The 20,775-nt window shown below is 37.6% G+C and overlaps 1 protein-coding gene across 2 annotated transcripts in view; it reads left to right on the top strand.

Moving 5' to 3' along the window:
* Positions 1-20,775, top strand: part of HOOK3 (hook microtubule tethering protein 3) — a 94,340-nt gene that overhangs the window by 53,069 nt on the left and 20,496 nt on the right. For both annotated transcript variants that reach the window (XM_084305373.1, XM_084305374.1), the window contains exons 12-19: positions 2,327-2,437; positions 5,298-5,385; positions 5,989-6,058; positions 7,685-7,825; positions 9,846-9,933; positions 15,127-15,161; positions 15,980-16,062; positions 18,092-18,192. In XM_084305373.1, the coding sequence (XP_084161499.1) occupies positions 2,327-2,437; positions 5,298-5,385; positions 5,989-6,058; positions 7,685-7,825; positions 9,846-9,933; positions 15,127-15,161; positions 15,980-16,062; positions 18,092-18,192 (717 nt within the window). The remainder of the gene's footprint in view (positions 1-2,326; positions 2,438-5,297; positions 5,386-5,988; positions 6,059-7,684; positions 7,826-9,845; positions 9,934-15,126; positions 15,162-15,979; positions 16,063-18,091; positions 18,193-20,775) is intronic.

Raw genomic sequence — 20,775 nt, 5'->3', positions numbered from 1 at the left:
TTGATCTCATTTTACCAATTATAAAGATTTTAGAAGTCCTGTCCTGATTTTAGACAGTCCTGTCATTTGTTCTGCAAGAAGTACTCCTTTTTGCTATCATTCCCCATGCTTTATAGCAGGGATTTCACATCTAAGGAGCTGTTGATTTGTACAAAAGTGGTCTGCTTTGTGAGACTGAAATAAGCCTCAAGTTTCTCATGTGACAGGTGTGCGTTCCTTTCACCTAACCACAGTGCCTCAGAATGAACACAGTGTATGTACCTTAAGTGTCTGTTTGTTTGGGCTCCTTTTGAGATCTGCCTCTGAGTCATGAACTGTCATTAAATTAATTCCTATGCATCCCAAGTTCTGCTATAAAAATTAAGCCAGATATAAAAATTCAGATGTTATACCCTTGTTGAGCAGTCAGTAGCATGCCACCGTAGTGCCATATGTCTGGTCTGGTGTGTGAAGGGATCCAATCGGATTTAAAAGGATGTAATCAGAAGAGTTACTTTGATTTAGAAGCTCTGTGCTGTGCAGGTGTTGTGCAGAAATACGGTGGTGTATAGCAATCTCAAGGAAATTCCATCTTCATCTTACCTACTGGTTTCTGTGAGATGACGTTGGTGATGGTATATTGTGCTGGGAGATGCAATAGCATTTACTTAGGAATTTATCTTCACTTTTCTGATAGTAAGCCTTTTATTGCAGCATGAAGAATTAAAATGTGCAGATTCCAGGATTGCTTTCTGTAATTTTAATTCAGTCCCTTTGTGCATGTGCATTCTGATATATTTTTAACAGTATGTCCTTCTTTTCTTTGCTGCAAGATGCCTGCTTTACTCATTCCATGTGTCAAATAATGCTCAGTAAATGTGATGGCAGTTTTTTTTTATTTTAGTTTAGTTTTCTGCATTACCATGTAGCTGTGTATCTGTCTATACAATCCCAAAATCCGATTCAAAATAATTTATTTCCTGCTGTATTTTTCTACATAATTATGGCACGAGTGATTACAGACATTAATGCATTTATTCCATGTGAGGTGGGAATATACCTTCTTTACAAGAGGGGACAATCACAGGTGAAGGCCTTCATTTTTTAATATCCGGAGTGATGGAAGTCAAATCTGAGAAATTCAGTATTTTCAACTCTAGCATTTTGATTTATTTTTCTGATAATCTCAGAAATAGCAGGCCTGTGTTTTTTTCCTAGCCTTTATTTTAAGAACAACAGCAACAATGTCCTTCATTCTGAAATTTAAGCCTATGCAGCTTTTCTGGCCCAGTAGTTATTTTGTTATAGCTATACACATTGAAAATAAAAGGCAATTGGAACCACTAGATAGTCTTATGTAGGTATGGCTGCTGTTTTGCTTCAACAATTCGTTAGTCACTCTCCCTGTAATCTGAAAGTCATGAAAAAGCCTTCTTATGAGTTGCTTCAGAAGAAGCTGTATGTCTTTAGCTGAGTAATCATTCAGCTTACGTATTTTCAGGTCAGTCTTTTTTTCACCATCTTAAATCTTTTTGTATTAGTTGCTTCCTTGCTTTCTGCATTAGGAGTGTTATTAATGTCTGGGGATGAGGTTTTGCTAGTAAAGGCTGAGACCTTTGGAATGGCAGAACTTCACTGATTTGCCTTCTGCTCACTGATTGTTTCTGCTCAGCTTTCAGATTTCTACTCATTTCATTAATTCCTTAGTAATTTGTAATTGAAAGTGTATATGTGACACTTAGCAATGTATTTCCTTCTGAAGTAAAGAAAACTACTTATGAGCCTATGGGTGAATCTTTATATTAGTGTATTTTAAAAAAAGATGAGGAAAATCTCAGGTCAAGAGACATTGCCTGACTACACAAACTGGTGGTTGAGTTCTGAGCAAGACTTGTGAAACAGAGTTAACGAAAGGTTGAAGTTAAAGTGGATTTCTTCAGAGATTTTTCTTTTTCCTACACTTCTGAGATAGCAGGAGGATTTTTCTACTTTTCCTAAGCTCCTTGATCCATAGAAATATATAGCTTTTTTTTAAAATAAAAAAATAAAAAAATAAAAAATTCCCTGTAAATCATGCTTGGACGTAAATTCCTGTTTTTAAATATACAGAACATACTTTACAATTTTTTGCTCCTTTTGTTTATGGTGAAACCTAATATTTGAATGCTTTTAGTTTTTGCTGAAGCTCAGAACAACTGATGAAATAAGGTTTTAGTATGTCCTATAGGTAAATATTTCATTTGCTTTACAAAATGACTTGTGGTGCATGGTAATTGGCTACTTTGTCTTGTGTATTTTGTTTTAATATTAATATTTGCGGACAAATTATTAATTCTTGTTCTCACAGGCAGTTGAACTACAAAACAGGTTATCTGAAGAATCCAAGAAAGCTGATAAATTAGATTATGAATGCAAACGGCTGAAAGAAAAAGTAGACAGCCTCCAAAAAGAAAAAGATGTAAGTGCCAAGGTGTTACTTTTTTGGTAGTAGTAAAAACAACTTTGTGACTTTTATAACACAGGCATATGATAATGAAAACTAGATGTTTACAGCAAGCTTTTTAAATTAGGAACTCTTTTTTCATATAACATTTCCTCATGTGTGTTTACAATATTCTTTTTAAATCTTAGAACTGTACAGCATAGAATAAAGTGTCTGTACAAAAACATCATCAACACATTTCTAAGAGGAAGAACCTTCACAGTTGTGTTCTGAAGTTGTTTCTTGCCCATTCACCATGGGAAGGTTAATAAACACCCAAAGTAATTGTCATGTTTTCTGAATAACTATTTAAAATAGGAATTTTTGCAGTATTTTATCCTAGTACTGAACTCCTGTTACTTTTTTTTCCAAGAGCTTTCTTTGAGGTACTGTCTGCATGCTTCTCTTTGTGCAGTCACAAGCACTGCAGCAAGTCTTTTAGGAATCTTACAAGACCTGTCCTTTTTCTTGCAGTCGTACCTTTTACAACAGTTCCTCATTGATCTGTCTTGTAGTGTCAACATGAGGTACAGAGGATGGATACCAGGCTATTCTGTTCCTCTCAGTCATTTGCTACTAGTGATTCTGAGATCAGTTGCTCTGCCTTCTTTTTACTAAGACCCATCCTTCAGATTTTTCTTTCTCTTACACACCCTTGTTTATCAGCAGTTTGTTTCTTAGGAATTCATTTGCAGGTGCTTCAAAGTACCTGAAAGCATGGCTGGCGCTTTTGAGTTACAGATTTCTCAGGCTTCTTCAACGTATAAATCCACCTGTCCATCAGCCAGAATCTTTGTAGGCATTTCCTTCAATCTGTCATATTTTCTATTAAATCCTGTCCAAATTTTCCAGCCCCTCCACTTGAATAGCACTTGAACTGAAAAATCTCAGTTATTTTCTGTTCACAGATCCTTTTTTTTCTCCATATTTTGTTAAATTCTCTAACTACTGTGAACATTTGACCTTGATATCACTTCCGTGTGCTCTTCAGCTGAGATTGGAATGCTCATAGTAATCATTTTCATATTGTGCTTTGGCTTTCATCCCTGCTCCTTATTTAAAATTTGCTTTTCTAGTTTTGTTATGTTTTACAATGGTAAGATTGTGTTTGTGGCTTACCTGTTGCTTGATGGACCATTTTTTCTTGCACAAAGGATCTGAATTGCAGGTCATTGTCATATGGTTTTCTGTTTTACTGCCTGGCAAATAGCTTATTTTTTGGTGGATGTTGGTTTCCAGGACATTCTTCTGAATTAACATACACCTGTGAGAACTAGTTTACAGTTGAAGAAGATTCTCAAGGTTTGGATTAGTGATTTGCTGCCTGTGTTATGTATTCTTTCTTTTCCTTGTTGTCGCATACATTATCACTAGCATTGCCCATCACAGGTTACAAGCAAAGTAATGAATGGTATTTTGTCAGTAATATTTTGGAGGTAGCTATAGAAATCAGTTTTGTCCTTGTCTTTATGTTCTGGCAAAGTGTGGTAGTACATTTGGTATCTTCTGTAGCTTTGAATTTCACTTCTGTGGTCTGTTTCATAAGTGCTAATACAATTTGTTGAGTTGGCTTTGTCTTCAGTGTACAAATGCAGACCTAGAGCTTCTTCTATTCATTAAAATATTCTGGCATTTAATTAATCAACTTGATGTTTTCTGACTGACAGTAACAGACTGCTGAATCCTTGCTTTCAGCATCGTGAGTTTGAGCACTCCTCTGTATGGCTATTTTTCTGTGGCATTTGTAGTAAAAACGGTTTATAGCCTGTGGGGTTTGTGAAATGGCTTTCTGTGCTAATAGAAATATTACCCAAATTGTAATAGTTGCACCAGAGTTCACCATGCAGGATTCAGAAATACAGCAGAAGCCTCTGTCACACCTCAACAAAATGTTCTTTGTCAAAGCTATTCCAAGTTATGAATCTATTTAGGCTGAAATATAAGATACATTTGAATCAAACTGTAAATGGAATCAAATTCAAGGACCTTGATAGCTGATGCCAATACGACTGTACCTAGCTGAGGTCTGTCTCAGACCTTTTAGTGGCACTGGACATTTCTAATATTGGAGCAATTTACAATTTGGATCTTTACATAATTGCTGTTCTCTACTTTCATATTTGACTCTTGGGAACCTTCTGGACTAAGACTTGATGTTACCTGTAGATTCATGTTTTTTGCCAAAAGGAGATTTGTGCAAAATGGGAGAGTATTTACCTCATGGTACTGAGGAGCCCATCTGTATAGATCCCCCGGGATGGGCCTGTCCTGTTCTTCAGTTCTCTTTGGACTAAGCCTCAAGCAACTAGTTTTCTTAAATATCTGAGATGCTGGTGACTGGCAGGGCCGGTTAACACATGTCAGGAAGAGGTGGTAGAACTGCTGCTCACCCTTGCACTGTTGAAAGAGAAACAAAACTAAGTTAATGCAGTTTGTCTGTTGTGTTTACTGTGTATCAACATGCCTTTTATTTCACTCTTGGCTAAATTTCTGAGAGAAACATCTGCACTCTCATCTCACTTCACTTGCCCTTGGAACCAACCCATGGTGAGGGGGGAAGGAGGATGACTTAGTGGTCCCAGTACATGCAGTTTACTACCTCATACCAGAATTTTATTGATAGTATTGTTGACACAAAATTGACTGTGTAAGTTTATACCCTGGTATTTTTGTCTCTGTAAGTATATTAACAGAGCAGCAACCATTCATAAAAATAACACTGTTGGTGTGGGATACTTGAAAATTATTCTATTATAAAATAGACTGAAGATGCCTTAATTTGAAAAATAATAAAGTAGTGCCAAGATTCATATTTATTCTCTTTCCAATTATTCAGAGATTAAGAACAGAAAGAGATTCTTTGAAAGAAACTATTGAAGAGCTCAGGTGTGTACAAGCACAGGAGGGCCAACTCACCACTACAGGTAAAGGACAAATGAGGAGGTTAAATGCATCTTTTCTAAAGTTCACAGGACTTCTCTGAAGAGTGCTGAATATGCTTTTGTGTAGCAGGGAATAAATTTAAGCTCCTCTGAGAATAGCAATGAAAAGCTGCTTCTGCTACTCATAACTTTGCAAGTATTCAAGAACTTTAAACATGGTTTCAGTCGATCAGAAATTTTAGTCTCCTCCCCTGTGTGTTAGTTTTTCTGTAATTCTGTATGTATATCTGTATGTATTTCTGATTTCTATGTAGTTGATCTCTGAAGAAAAATATGTAAGTTTTCTCACATATATATGATATTTCATGTGTTGCAATTTATTTTTGTTGCATTGCACAGCTTTTCAGATAAGCTAATGAGTAGAAAATACATCATAAAATCACTTCCACCAGAAAGAAGACAGAAATAACGATTATTAACCAAATGAAACTGCTGTTGCCTGTCTTGCTGTAGTCTGACTTTGTCTAATTTTCCATTTACTAGCATTACTCTAAAATTACAAGCTTGTAGAACAAAGTTTGTGTCTGATCTTTTAAAAGAAAGTAACTGGTCTACTTCTTAATTTTTTTATTTTTTCTGACCCAGGATTGATGCCCCTAGGAACAGAAGAACCTTCAGACAGTTTAGCAGCAGAAATTGTTACTCCTGAAATAAAGTAAGCTAATGTGTGCCTTTTTTTTTTTTTTTTACTAATCCTTACAGTGTACCCTTAAATAATCACTTCATTTCTTAATCAGTGCTATAAAGTTTCAACAATTTTATATATATATATATATGTATATATATGTGTGTGTATATGTATGTGTATATATATATATATATATATATATATATATATATATGTTCTCTTGTTTTGGATTTCTGCACAGCAGGAGCTTAGAACAAAATTCACTTGACCTCTTTTGTTTTTGTACTGTACTCCAGGAGAATGATAACAAACTCTTTTCCTGCACAGAGTTCATGTAACTGCGGTTTATATGAGAATTAACAGACAAAATGCCAGTGGAACTTGCAGTTGTACAAGGAGGAAATGAATAAAATTGTTATAGAAACAGTTGATTTTATAATCTACTCAGTATCATTGCAAATGATTACAGTCTATGAAAGGACAGAACAGCCACCACAGAACTGAAAATCATAGTTTAAAAGGTTGCAGATGGTGCTTATCCTTGCCTGTATGCTCATTATCACTGCAACCTGAAATTTAAGTTACTTAAAGACAGTCACATCTCAGAAATCTATTGACCCTTTAGGAATTTTATTCTTTCATTTCTACAAAAACTGACATTTTAACAATTGGAAAGATAGTTTTGGGGTCAAAACATAATTTGAGTGGAGAAAGCTAACAGTAGAAAAGAATTCTTCCAGCTCTGTTGCTGCGCCTTACTCCAAGAGCGATTCTTCTAGATTTGTTCAGGAACAACAAAAGAATGCTTTGATGCAGTATTAGTGAATTATGGAGTTATTACATAAACCTTTCTCATGACTGCATGAGAAAGGACAGGAAGCATAAATTCTGTAGATACTCAAGGTTAGACATGTGGTTTCATTATCTCTTCATCTTCAGCTCTTGAAGATGAAATCTGGATTTTATGCAAGCATGCATCTATGCAGTCTGTTTGCTAAATTTGGCCTTCTTGCCTGCCTCGGAGAGGGACTGTAGCAGTGGCTGCTGTAGGAGTACAGCTGCTTCCCCTGATGACAGGGGAAGACTGTAAGAGGCAGCTTACCCGCTGGAGTAGCTGCTGCTGCTCTCTTGTTCCCTGTGAGGTGACAGAACATGGATCTGTACTCGAGCACCATTCTCCATCTCATGGATGTGACTAGATGGGGGATTTTCAGCAGGCAGGTCTGGTCTGCGACCTGTCATTTGCACCTGAGTAAATCAACAAGTTAAGTGACATGAGGGAAAACAGACCAACAGAGTAGAAGTGACTTCCCTAGGTTCATACAGGAATTCAATGACAGCTGAGACTACAGCCTCCCTTGACACTTGTCACCAAGCTTTGTGTTCTCCACATTCAACCTATAAACCTGTCCTTCTGTACTCTGAGATCTAGTAGGGGCATTCAGGCATTTTTTTCCTGTTATGCTTTCTACAATTACAGTTCCTTTAATTGGGTTTGAATTTGCGGGTTTGAAGACTTAGTTGTTTCATCTGGCTCTCTTAAATAGGTAAAGATGATCTTAATGTTATCTTTACACCTTCTGTTGTAAACTGTTTTCTTCTTTAAAGAGATTAGTATACTGTTTTCTATAAAACTGTATTTCCTGTGTTTAGGGAGAAACTCATTCGCCTTCAGCATGAGAACAAGATTTTAAAGTTGAACCAAGAAGGTTCTGACAATGAAAAGATTGCCTTGTTGCAGAGCCTTCTGGATGATGCAAACTTACGGAAGAATGAATTGGAGACAGAGAACAGGTAAGAAGTCTTGTCTTTTGACTCCTCCGTCCTCTGTTTCATTGGCTTTTCTGACAATTTCTGACACTTTTGACAGTACTGTGCCAATATCAGGTTCCCTGGCACAAAACAGGCATAGACTTAACTATAGTGAGCTGAGTGAAGGGCCACAAGGATGTGATTACAGAACAACAGCATCTTTCAGAGATTCTATGTAGGCAGGAAAAGAGGAGACTTAGGGGGGATGCTATTAATGTTTGTAAATATCTGATGGGAGTATCTAAGGGAGATGGACTCTTCTCAGTGGTGACAGGGGAAAAGGCAACAGGCACAAACTGAAGTACGTGAAATTCTATCTAAATGCACAAGAAAATACTGTGAGGATTTCTAAACACTGTAATAGGTTGCCTAGAGAGGTTGTGTCCATCCTTGGAGATACTCAAAACCCAACAGCACATGTTCCTGAATGTAGACATTCATGGCACCAGACAAGGATGCATCTGAGGGTGCTAAGGTAGTTGGCTGATACTGCTGTGTGGCTGCTTTCTATCTGAATCTTTGACAGCTGATGTTGATTGGCGAAAGTTTCTGAAGCCTGGGAAAATGTAAATGCCACAGTCACTTCAAAAAGGGCAAGAAAGAGGATCCAGGCCTCTATGGATTGGTCAGCCACAGCTCATTTCCTAGGAAGCTCATGAAGGAAATCCATCTGGAATGAATATCCAGTTGCAAGAGGGACAAGAAAGTAGTTGAGAAAGGCTGATATTAATTTTTTCAGAGCAAAGCGTGCCTGACTAAACTGATTGTCTTCAATGAGATGGCTGCCTATGTGGAAGAGGGTGAAATACTTTAGATTACCTCAGATTTGGCAAAGCCTTTGGCACAGTCTCCTGTGATATCCTTATGTTCAGAATGGCTACCTACAGGCAGAATAAGTGGACAATAAAGTGGGTGGAAATTGCAGTCACAGTGAATAGTAATGCTGTCAACAGTGTAGAGAAATGAGCTGATGGGGGCCTGTCCATGTCTGGGAGGAGACTGGCAATGCAGGCTGGTGTTGGTAGACCAGGGAACAGCTCTGATGCAAAAGCACTGGGTATCCTGGTAGGCAGTAAAGAGAGTGTCTCAGCTGGGAACCCTGCAGCCCAGGAGGCTGGCTGTGACCTGGGCTGTCCTCATGAGGCTGTGAAGCAGCTATTTGAGGAATCCCATAATACCACATCTGGATGTAGCATTCAGTTTTGGACTCCTCAGTACAGGGAAGACATGGACATACAGGAGAGCTGAGATGAGCGACAGTGGAGCACATGGTATGTGGGATAATACTGAGGACTGGGTTTGCTCAGCATGCAGAAAAGATGTCATATGGGAGATGGTTCTGTGTCTACATCTGCATAACAGGAATCTGTCAAGACAGAGCTGGACTCTTCTCAGAGATTGACAGTAGAAGGAAAAGAAGCAGTGGAAACTGTTTGGAGTATGGGAGATTCTGATTCAATACAAAACAAATAAATAAATAAAAAAATCTAAGAAATTTTCAACCTCCAGAAGAGAGGCTCAGAAAAATTGTCAGACTTCATCCTTGGGGGTATCCAAACCTCAACTGAACATGGTTCTGTGTTACACAACTGCTCTAAGTGGATCTGCTTCATGGGTCTGCTTCACGAAGGAAGTTGGATTTAGATGATCTCTGAAGATCCCTTCCAACCCGTGGATTTTTAGGGTTCTGTGACTGTGTAAAGACAGTAAGCTAGTAGCTGTCTCACAGTGAGTCAGAACAAGTTAGAAACTCTTGTTGCATGTATATGGAAATAGTTCCTTGTGACTTGCATCTATGCTGTATCGGACTGTTCTGGGAGACTACAGACTTTGATTTCTGGAACTGTTGTTCCCTCTCAGTTCTGTTGTAAATTTTTAGTGAATAAAATACAGCATTGCATCTCTTGTGTAGATGATCTGAAAATACTAGACACTTAAAAGTCTCAGGCATTGTCTTGCAGTTTTTTGCTGTTTTCTGAAAAACAAAATATCTATTTCCTAGATTGGTAAATCAAAGACTCCTAGTAGTGCAATCCCAGGTTGAAGAACTACAAAAATCTTTGCAGGATCAAGGTTCAAAAGCTGAAGATGTAAGTAGAAATGTGTATTAAGTTTACATTCAAGTAGTTATATTTCTTGGACTGTCCATTTTTGATAAACGTTTCTGCTTGTTATGTAGTGAAGTAATATGCAAATGAAGATTTCTGGTTGTTTTGCATATTCACTGTTATGCTCTAAATACTAAGTTGTGCTTCTCTAAATAGAGTAAAAGACATAAGACATTTGTGTAGAAAAATACAAAAATACTATGCAGAGAAAGTGTCAAATTTTGCTTAATTAAATGTGTCAATTCTAATAGTAAAGTCAGCATTGTTTAAAGTTATTTAATTAGAATGGAGACTTCTGAAAGGCATTAAGGACATGTTAATTCTCCACATCTTAGTAAAATATCTGAAGTTATTTTTGTTTTGCTTAGTGGAAAGTAAACCCTTTCCTGACAGTGGAAACCCTGTAATTGCTAGAGTAAGTGTATCTTGTAATACCAGGCAGGCCAAAACTAAAAAAGGCAAATGATTAGTTGATTAACATTTGCAGCAGTTTCTGTTTCCATTCAAAGAGTTAGCTTTATTTTTAATAGAACACCCATCATGGCAGTTAGTGTGGAGAACAACTTTCAGTCTTCCACTCAAAAAATTACTTTGCCATCTCTTGTGTTTGAGACAAGAAGATCTATAACTTTATTGAAAGCAGTGATTTGCAGGAGGGTACGTGCACAGTGTACACTCACAATACCAGTGTATTTCCCTGCTAACTGGCAACAAGTTGCAATGTGTTGCTTTCTATTTTTGTGTTTTTGTTTTAACTAATTCATATAAAAATGAAAATTATTACTAGCTGCTTGTTTTCATTTAAAAGTGTATTTAATTTAGCTTGTCCACTTAATTTCCAGAATAAGCTGTATGAACCTAAAACAACATAGTTGCGTTCAGTTAAGGTTATTTTTCTAAGTAACATAGAATGTGTTTTAGAATGCATTGTAAAATCATTTCATACTATTATGTGATTCTGAGGTGTTTCTTGGTTATTGACCAAAATCAGATCTTCAAGGTGAACGAGAATATGAAAAAATATATATTCTCAGGCATTAAGTATTGTAAATGGTCCCTATCTAACTGCATTCAGGTTTATTCACTGAAATTGTAATTCTGTCCCTTTTTATGGCTCTGGCTTGGACTGTAATCTAGGATATGCCTGTAGCTCACTTACAGGAGTAGTTGCAGCCTGTGTAGGCATCCTCTGAGGTGATTCTGCTAACAGCAAAATACCACCATCAGAACACCATGGTATAGCCTTGTGTGTACCAGGCAGGCATTGTCAAGCAGAGCTGAAATTCGTGATGAAGTAGCTGCTTTCTGGGCTTCTGTGTAAGTCTGACACTGCCAGCAGTGATTTATATGCACAAACCCCATTACCTATTTTGCTGAGCTTAGAGTGTAGGCCTTGACTTGCTTAATTAAGAGAGTAAGTTGAGTGTAGAATCAGAGATTAATTGAGGTTTCAAGAACCTCTGAATGGATGGGACACCTCATCCAAAATCTCACACAAAGCAGAGCAAAACTCAAACCCAGCTTCAGAGGTAGATCAAGTTGTTCAGGCACATCCTGAGGTTATCTTTGATCTATCCTTAAAAAGGGTGATTCGTCAGAGGCACGAGAGAAAGGATAAGGAGGCACTTGCCATACAGTTCATTGTTTCATCATTTTGACTATTTTTTTCCACTACTTTTCTGTAACAATGCACTTTCTTTTTCATATTTGCAATGTCAAAGTGAACTAGTCTGAAAACTGAAAGTCCAAATTAGGAATGGGTCTGTTTCATTTTGCACTGAAGTTGCAGTGGAAGGAGGATGTTAGGAAGATGTCAGTGCTATTAGGCCTGTAACAGGCACTGACACATCATGTTGGGATGCGTGATTGATTAGTCAGTCCATCTGCGTGTTGCGTTGCTGGACAGGGAATGGCCTCCCACCGTTATCTTCCAGACTACAGTATCAGGTCAGATGTGAATGGTGTGGTCAGAATAGCAGGTTTGATTTGTTGTCCTTCAGAATGTGTTCATGTGTAGGGCTGCTCAACAGGTACCCCAAACAGCTGTGATTCTTTTGCATGCCTTATTATCACTTCCTTTATTCATGCTTGTTCTCCTTTTCTCTGCCCTACTGTACATATATTCCTAAATAAAAAACCTGCCTTTGGTTACTTCTGCCCCACTGGACATAGTCCTGATAAATCTGTAGAAAATCTGGAGTTTCTCCTAACGTTACATAGGCCGTCTTGGCCTTATATGCTATTCTTGGTACAGCTAGTATGTCCTCCTGACTTGGCATCTCCCTAAAAGTCCCCAGAACTCTTACCTGTTCTGTTTCTTGTGAAGTTCAGCTGCTTTGCTCATTACTCTTAACATGTCTGTGAAATCTGGCCATCTCTCATGGTCATCTGGCCATCTCTCAAAAGTTTATAACCTTTGTCAGGTTCTCACATCAAGAAATTTTCTCAAGACACGTGCTTAGTTGCCCTCATCCTGTTAAATTAGCTTAACCTCAAGCCAGAGTATAGCCATCTGCCTGCAGCTTTAACATGTAGAACAAAACCAAGCTTTGATCCACAAAGGGGAAAAAAATATTCCTTTTATCTCCTTTAAGTATATGAGTAATTTTCAATAAAAAGACTATTTTTGTAAGTTGTTTTTTTTTTTTTTGATGCAAAGGAAAAATAGCAAATACTGAAAAGGATTTCTGTTTTCTAAAGCCACCTTATTATAGGAAATACTTGTCTATTATGAACACATGAAAGATTTGAATGAATCTCAGTGTGAAGCTATCTCAAAATTAGATAAAGCTTCATTTTTTCCTGAGATTTTTTTTAAGGTCCTATACTTCCTATCTGAGAACAACAATTTTATTAATTACTTGTTAGGAGCATAGGATGTGGGATGTGGATATATGACTTTGAAGCTGACTTAAACTTAATTAAAAAAAAAAAAAGTAACATCTACCCATTTTTAGAATAATTTATTTGAATTTTTTATCTATCTTGCTTTGAGTATATACAACATCTTTGGGTTGGCAAAATCACGTGTTTTACATTTTATCCTTTTTCCTAATCATGTGTCTTGGGTAAATTACTCTGTCTGGGTAGACTCAGTCCAGCTTCTCTTAATGGTGGTGTTGTGAATCATTGTTAGCTTCTTGCTTGTGAGAACTTATGTTCTATCTAGATGGGAGGGAGATTACTGCCACAACAATGCTAGTACTGTGCGAGTAACATAAGCGAACATATACCAGTTGAATCCCCATTGACAAGTGGTCATTGGTGTCTTTACCAGTCTACACCCAAGTGTAATGCAAGCATTCCAAAAGGAAAGCTGAGTTCAGTTTCAATTTTCTTAAAAGCCTTCGAAAACAAATAGTCACTGTTGCCGGCTTTCCCATTTCTAATCTAAATCAATCAGTAGTCGTTCAGACAGATGTAAGCAACCTTGCCAATTTAAATACTTTGTTACTTTGTGACCAAGAAAGATGAGTGCAAACATTTATTGTTACAGAAGAGTTGGTGAAGCAGCAGGGTTTTTTTTTTGTTTGTTTGTTTTTGTTTTTTAGGGGATTGGGAACAGAAAAATACAAATGGTCAAAACCCACAGCTCTAAGTTTAGCTGCTCTAAATTTCTGACTTTGAAATCAGTGGAGTCATGTTGGATTATTTTACATACTTCCCCCATTTATTCTACTGCAATAAGGAAATCCAATTTTGAAGTTGGCTTTCAGACTTGAATTTGGAAATCAAAAATGTGACCCAGGAATGTGGTTGAAGACAGTATCTTGAAGTCTTTACACTATGACAAAGCTGAAAAAAAAAAATAAATTTGGGGTGCACAGTGAAATTGTCCCTATTGGCTAGGTGTCTAAACCTGTGTTGAAAGACCACAGGATGAAAGGCAATGAAGTAGTTTTGTTACTGATAGTGTCTCATACTTCGATGGTGTTCTGGAACATTAGTCACATGCTAGAGCTCCACCGTGATTTATATTGGATAAATACAAAACAAAAAGGCAGGTTCTGTTCTAAGTACTTTACATTTGTTGTGTATTTGATCTATGTGAAAATAACACAATTCAGAATCACTCCACAAAAACACATGCATCTCTTTGTTATGGTTGTAGCCCAATAGACTGCACACTTTCTCCTGTTTGTTACTTGTATCATTTTTGTCTTAAATGGCTTTCCAAAACAGCAGTTGTTCTCCTTTGAAATTCTGGTTTAGATATGATGACTTACAAATGTGCTTCTTCACCATTTATGTATTTTTTTAGTGATATGTTTTAGAGAATGCTACAGGATGAAACTGCTGATGAGAACAGAGGAGAAAAATACGCATGTCTGAAAATACTCATAGCTTTAACTTTGTTTGTGACTTTCTAAATAGTTTATTCTGTTGGCTGCTGTTTTGCTTTATACTAATGTCATCTCTGTTTCTTGGCATGGGCTTCTGCTCAAGGCTATTGTGAGTATGGCTTTCTATTTACCTAACACTACTTTCAGTTTAAAGACATTTATTGGTTTTGGTTTTTGAAAGATACTCACTGTGTATAAAGTGAGTTTAAGATTAAAATAAAATTTACTTTGAAGCTTTTATTTAAAGAGCTTATCTAAATGTGATTTAACCAGAAAGTGGAACACTGTAAGTTGTATATTTTTTACATGTCTGTAGTCAGTAAAGAACAGAAACAGAAAAGTGTTAAATGTTCTGCTATACTCCAGTCTAAAACACTCTATTCCCTCCAGTTTCTATGGGGACAGGAATTTGCTTCAGCTAATTTATTACACATCTTGATACAAATTGCTTTGCAATATTTGTAAAACAGCTCTTTTAGCAAATTTTGCTGCGCTTTCTAATTTCATATTAATTTATTAAGACTAATTGCAAAAGTACTGAATCATGAAGAAATTAAAACTACCATAGAGCATTATCATTTATGGATCTTGCCTATATTGGTCCAGTTCCTGGGGAAGTATTTGTGAAGTTACAAAGCATTCTAATTTCAGGATAGTCACATGGCTATGAAGGAAAGGATTGCTGCCACAGAGGATGGATTTATGATCTAAAACTGAGTGAAGTAAAAACGTGGATTTGGGTTTAAATGTCAAAATTGTCTTAAAAATAATTTTGAAATTACATTAAAGCACCCCCATATATTAAAATAACACATTTAACTTTTTGTTTTAGTCAATTCTTCTGAAAAAGAAACTTGAAGAACATCTGTAAGTATTTTTTCCTGTATTGCTTGCAGCTTGAAATTATATGTTTTCCATACTATAGGGAAGGCAGACGCTCATTAATAATGTATCTAGATGATATACTTCTAAGAGAAATGATTTAGCACAGAAATGTTAGGGAGTCTGCTATTTGGATATTATCATTTCATAGAAAAACTTTGCCAAGTAATAAGAGCTGTGAATAAACCATAATTTTGTGTTAGTTAGAATACCTTGCCTAGTGTTGTATAAGTCTTTTGTCAAGAGGAGTAAGTCATTTTGTTCTGGGGAAAACACTTGAATTTAAATAAAAATAATCGGTTTACTTTTTAGTATACCTTAGGGCATAATACATGACATTTTAGAACAAAATGGTAACACTTCATATTATTCCCTTCTACTTCCTAAAATGCAAAAGACTTCACTTTTCAACTCTCTTACAATAAGGGTAGTTTTTGTTGCTTGTGGTTTTAGCCATTCTTGCATAATGTAATCTCAGTTAAAAGTATTCATTTTAGGCATGCATTGTGTAATTTACTGTAAGTTCTAAAGCAAATTTGTCATTTTGGACTGAGAATGAGTCTGTTTGCTGTTACAGTTCTCCATATACTGTAATTCTTTGCTGTCATGTGTTACAAATATTTCCACAGTGACATTAATAACACCTGTCTTTTGTCCTCATCCCACATAGGAAAAATCAGTAATGCTATTAGAAATATATTGCTGTTTGAGTTTTGTTTTTTTTTTTTTAATATTGGTTAATGTTCATTCAAACTCGGTAAGAATATTTGGACAACAATATGTGCCTTTATGATTTGCAACAGTGAGAAACTCCATGAAGCTAATAACGAGTTACAGAAGAAACGAGCTATTATTGAGGATTTGGAACCAAGATGCAATAACAGTTGTGAGTTTACTGATGTGCACTCCATTTCTTTTCTTTGTAAAGTATTTCATATGTGAAGTCTTTAATTATAATAGCTATAGAAGGTGCAAGATAAACAAAATGCACATTTTAAATGTCAGTGATAGGTGTTAATTTTTCTGAAACTATGGTGACCAAAAAGATTATTGTAATGCTTGAAAAGCAGGAGATTGCGTTTTAGAGACCACCATAGTAAGAAATGACACTGCCTATAGAAATACCTAGTCATTATCATACCTATCATTGAACCTCAACTTTTCAGAACCGTCATGTCTCCTACCACCTTAGTTTAGAAGATCCTTGCTGCCATCACCAGCTCATCTTTTACTAACAATATATATTCCTTTGGTATGTTTTCAGGTAACAGAGTAGAACTGTGTTGTAATTTGCGAATATTTTTGGGCTGTGGTCAACACAAATGCAGGAATTATGTTGTATAGCTATAGGTCAGATGGTTTCTAGAGACCAGAATCTAGCTGTTAATGTTTGCTTTTTAGCATGGTAATACTATTTATTTTGTGAGAAGTACCACAGAAGCCTGATTGTTGGTTTTGAAGCTTACTCATAATAGAACAAGGCAAAAGCTTGCAACCAATGTCAGCTTCTCTGGTTTGTGCCAGAACAATTTCAACCATAAGAGATCCAGGAAGACTGAAATGTAGTTTTACTGTTCATTATGTAAATTCTGTATCCAAAAGGGATTTTTAGTTAAGTTGAGCTAAAACTGCAGAGCATGCAATAAAATTATATGTTTTAGCAAATGTTAGTACACTTGGAAATGAAGGTTAGGGACTTCAGAAGCAGCTAATAAACACATGATCCTGACATTTTTATAAGCCTCAGTGTGAGTGTAAGAACGTTTTTCTGGCTCTCAGACTTAGTAAAATAAATAGATAAATAGTAATGTTAAAGCTTCTGTAGTTGTTTTACTGAAATTACAACTTGCTTCTTAAAAGTCTAGGTATGAGTTTTGTCTTGATAAAATAAAAATGCTTGTACTTCTTTTATTCTCACAGTCAGCATAAAAGGTGTGCAAATTATTTCTTCAGATTCTTTTAGCTGTCCTGAGAATGGCCAAAAGGATTTTGTATTTTGCAAGAATCAGAGAACATTCTGAAAAAATGATTCTTACATTCTTAGAGACAAGCTGCTATTGATTCCCTCACTGATCAGTGAAGACTTTTGGCAGGACTTTGTTGCATTGAGCAATGATCAAGATGACTTGATCCTGTTTACTTAGTGTTTTTGAAGAGCTTAGAGAGAAAAGTGTAAGATAAACATGAAAGAACATTTTAAAACGAAGTTGCAAAATAAATGGACTGAGGGTTGCCAACTATATAACCTTGTGTGAGAACTAAACACCACTGTTCTGTGTTTTTATCCAGAATGATGGAATTGACCTTCTTTGAAGATGTATAGTTTGTGCTTTAAGTGATAGTGGTTCAGCATGTTTTTGTATTGACACAGGAAAAGCCTGTGTGAAACTGTCCTGCTGATGGGCATTGCTGCTTGAGAAAATGTGGAAAAAAATGAAATTGACTATATTCAAGTTACAATTCTGATAAATTATGTTCAGTGTTAAAAATTGAGCAGGTCTAAGTAAGAATCATATACCTCTTATGAATCATTCCTCTAACACAGAATAAGTAAATTCATTTTTATCTGAGTTGCAATTTGAATGTAATTTGAAATTTGTGATTACGAATTTATTTAATAATTAATTAGTTTTCTGAGTCTGTTCCATAACGGCAATGATTTATGATTCCTTTTTTCTTTATTTTTTCATAATTTTAAAAACAAAATTTGTGCATGAAAGACAATCTCTTGATATCATGAGTACATTTTTTATGTTTCGGAGCTCTTGAGTAATTAAAACTATGGTATCTGCTGTATCACATTCCTTATGTGATAAGAAGTGCAGTATGTTCTACCTGTGCCTTAAGTGTCTGTTTAAACACACAAAAATAAACATAATTGTTATTTCCCAATGTGTGCACCTCCTGACATAAAGCACTCAAAATTGAAGAGTTACAAGAAGCCTTACGGAAAAAAGAGGAGGAAATGAAGCAAATGGAAGAGCGTTACAAAAAGTATTTGGAAAAGGCCAAAAGCGTAAGTATGTGTGTTCCATGTTAATTATCACAGAATCAACGAATGGTTTGAGTTGGAAGAGACCTTAAAGATCACCTGGTTCCAACCCCCCTGCAGGGACACCTCCCACCAGACCAGGTTGCTCAAAGCCCCATCCAGCCTGGCCTTGAGATCACCTCCAGGGATGGGGCATCCACAGCTTCTCTGGGCAGCCTGTGCCAATGCCTCACCACCCTCTGAGGGAAGAATTTCTTCTTAACATTTAATCCAAATCTTCCATTTTTTTGTTTAAAGCCATTTCCCCTTTGTTGTGGTTTAACCCGGCTGGCAGCTAAACACCATGCAGCCGTTCGCTCACCCTCCCCCCTCCCTCTCTGGGACGGGGGAGAGAAATGGAAAGTGAAGCCCGTGAGTTGAGATAAATACAGTTTAATAAGACAGGAAAATAATAATAATAATAGTAATAATAATACAATGATGATAATACTACTACTACTAATAATGTGTACAAACAAGTGATGCACAATGCAATTGCTCACCACCCGCTGACCGATGCCCAGCTTAACCCCGAGCAGTCCGGCCCCCTCCCCCGGCTAGCCACCCCTATATATTGTTTAGCATGACGTCAGATGGTATGGAATACCCCTTTGGCTAGTTCGGGTCAGCTGTCCTGGGTCTGTCCCCTCCCAGCTCTTACTGCACCCCCAGCCTGCCTGTTGGCAGGACAGAGCAAAAGTCTGAGGTGTCCTTGGCTTGGTATAAGCACTGCTCTGCAACAATTAAAACATCGGGGTGTTATCAGCACTCTTCTCATCCTAAGCCAAAACACAGCATTCCACCAGCTACTAGGAAGAAAATTAATTCTGTTCTAACTGAAGCCAGGACATCTATCCACCCCTTATTCCATACCATTTATGTCATGCTCAGGTTACACTCTTTTCCATACATTCTAATTAGTCACCTACAGTAGTCATAGTAGTGGTAACATACAGTATGATATAGTAATTAACATGGTACAATTCAGTTCATGGGCTATTCTCACCCAGTATTAAATCTCCTTGAGGTACACACCGGACCTCTCCGTTCTTTTGCATCACCCACCAAGTGTATCCAGGTCCCTGAGCGAAAACAATTCCACGAATAGGTTTGCCTTTTCCTGAGGCAGGAGTAACCCAGACTGTTTTACCCAGCATATTTTTTACATGCACTACAGGAACTTTATCCCCATCTACAGTACGTAACAGGTTTGATTGGGCAGGTCCAGCTCGGTTGGCAGATCCCCTAGTATTGACTAGCCAGGTGGCCTTTGCCAAATGCGTATCCCAGTTTTTGAATGTCCCAGCGCCCATTGCTTTCAATGTAGTCTTTAACAGTCCATTGTATCGTTCAACTTTCCCGGAGGCTGGTGCATGATAGGGGATGTGATACACCCACTCAATACCATGTTCTTTGGCCCAAGTGTCTATAAGGTTGTTTCGGAAGTGAGTCCCATTATCTGATTCTATTCTTTCTGGGGTGCCATGTCGCCATAGGACTTGCTTTTCAAGGCCCAGGATAGTGTTCCGGGCGGTGGCATGAGGCACAGGATATGTTTCCAGCCATCCGGTGGTTGCTTCCACCATTGTAAGTACGTGGCGCTTGCCATTGCGAGTTTGAGGGAGTGTGATGTAATCAATCTGCCAGGCCTCTCCATATTTATATTTCAGCCATCGTCCTCCATACCAAAGAGGCTTTGACCGTTTGGCTTGCTTGATTGCAGCACATGTTTCACAGTCATGAATAACCTGTGCTACAGCGTCCATGGTCAGGTCCACCCCTCGATCACGAGCCCATCTGTATGTTGCATCTCTACCTTGATGGCCTGAGGTGTCATGGGCCCATCGGGCTATAAATAATTCACCTTTATGCTGCCAATCCAGGTCCTCCTGAGCTACTTCAATCTTAGCAGCCTGATCCACCTGCTGGTTGTTCTGATGTTCTTCAGTAGCCCGATTCTTGGGCACATGAGCATCTACGTGGCGTACTTTCACAGCCAGGTTCTCTACCCGAGCAGCAATATCTTGCCACAATGCAGCAGCCCAGATGGGTTTGCCCCTACGCTGCCAGTTGTTCTGCTTACATTGCTGTAACCATCCCCACAGGGCATTTGCTACCATCCATGAATCGGTGTAGAGATAGAGAACTGGCCATTTTTCTCGTTCAGCAATGTCTAAAGCCAGCTGAATGGCTTTCACTTCTGCAAACTGACTCGATTCACCTTCTCCCTCAGCAGCTTCTGCAACTCGTCGTGTAGGACTCCATACAGCAGCCTTCCATCTTCGATGCTTCCCCACAATACGACAGGACCCATCAGTGAACAGGGCATATTTCTTTTCATTTTCTGGTAACTGGTTGTACAGTGGGGCTTCTTCAGCACGACCCACCTCCTCCTCTGATGATATCCCAAAGTATTTGCCTTCTGGCTGGTCCATAATCACTTCCAATATTCCTGGGCGACTGGGGTTTCCTATTCGAGCCCGCTGAGTAATCAGTGTAACCCACTTGCTCCACGTAGCATCAGTTGCATGATGCGTAGAAGAGACCCTTCCCTTGAACATCCAGCCT

Source organism: Netta rufina (genome assembly GCF_964035555.1).
Source record: "Netta rufina genome assembly, chromosome: Z".
Lineage (NCBI taxonomy): Eukaryota > Metazoa > Chordata > Aves > Anseriformes > Anatidae > Netta > Netta rufina.
Note: the sequence above shows the minus strand (reverse complement) of the source record. Positions and strands in the feature narration are given on the sequence as shown.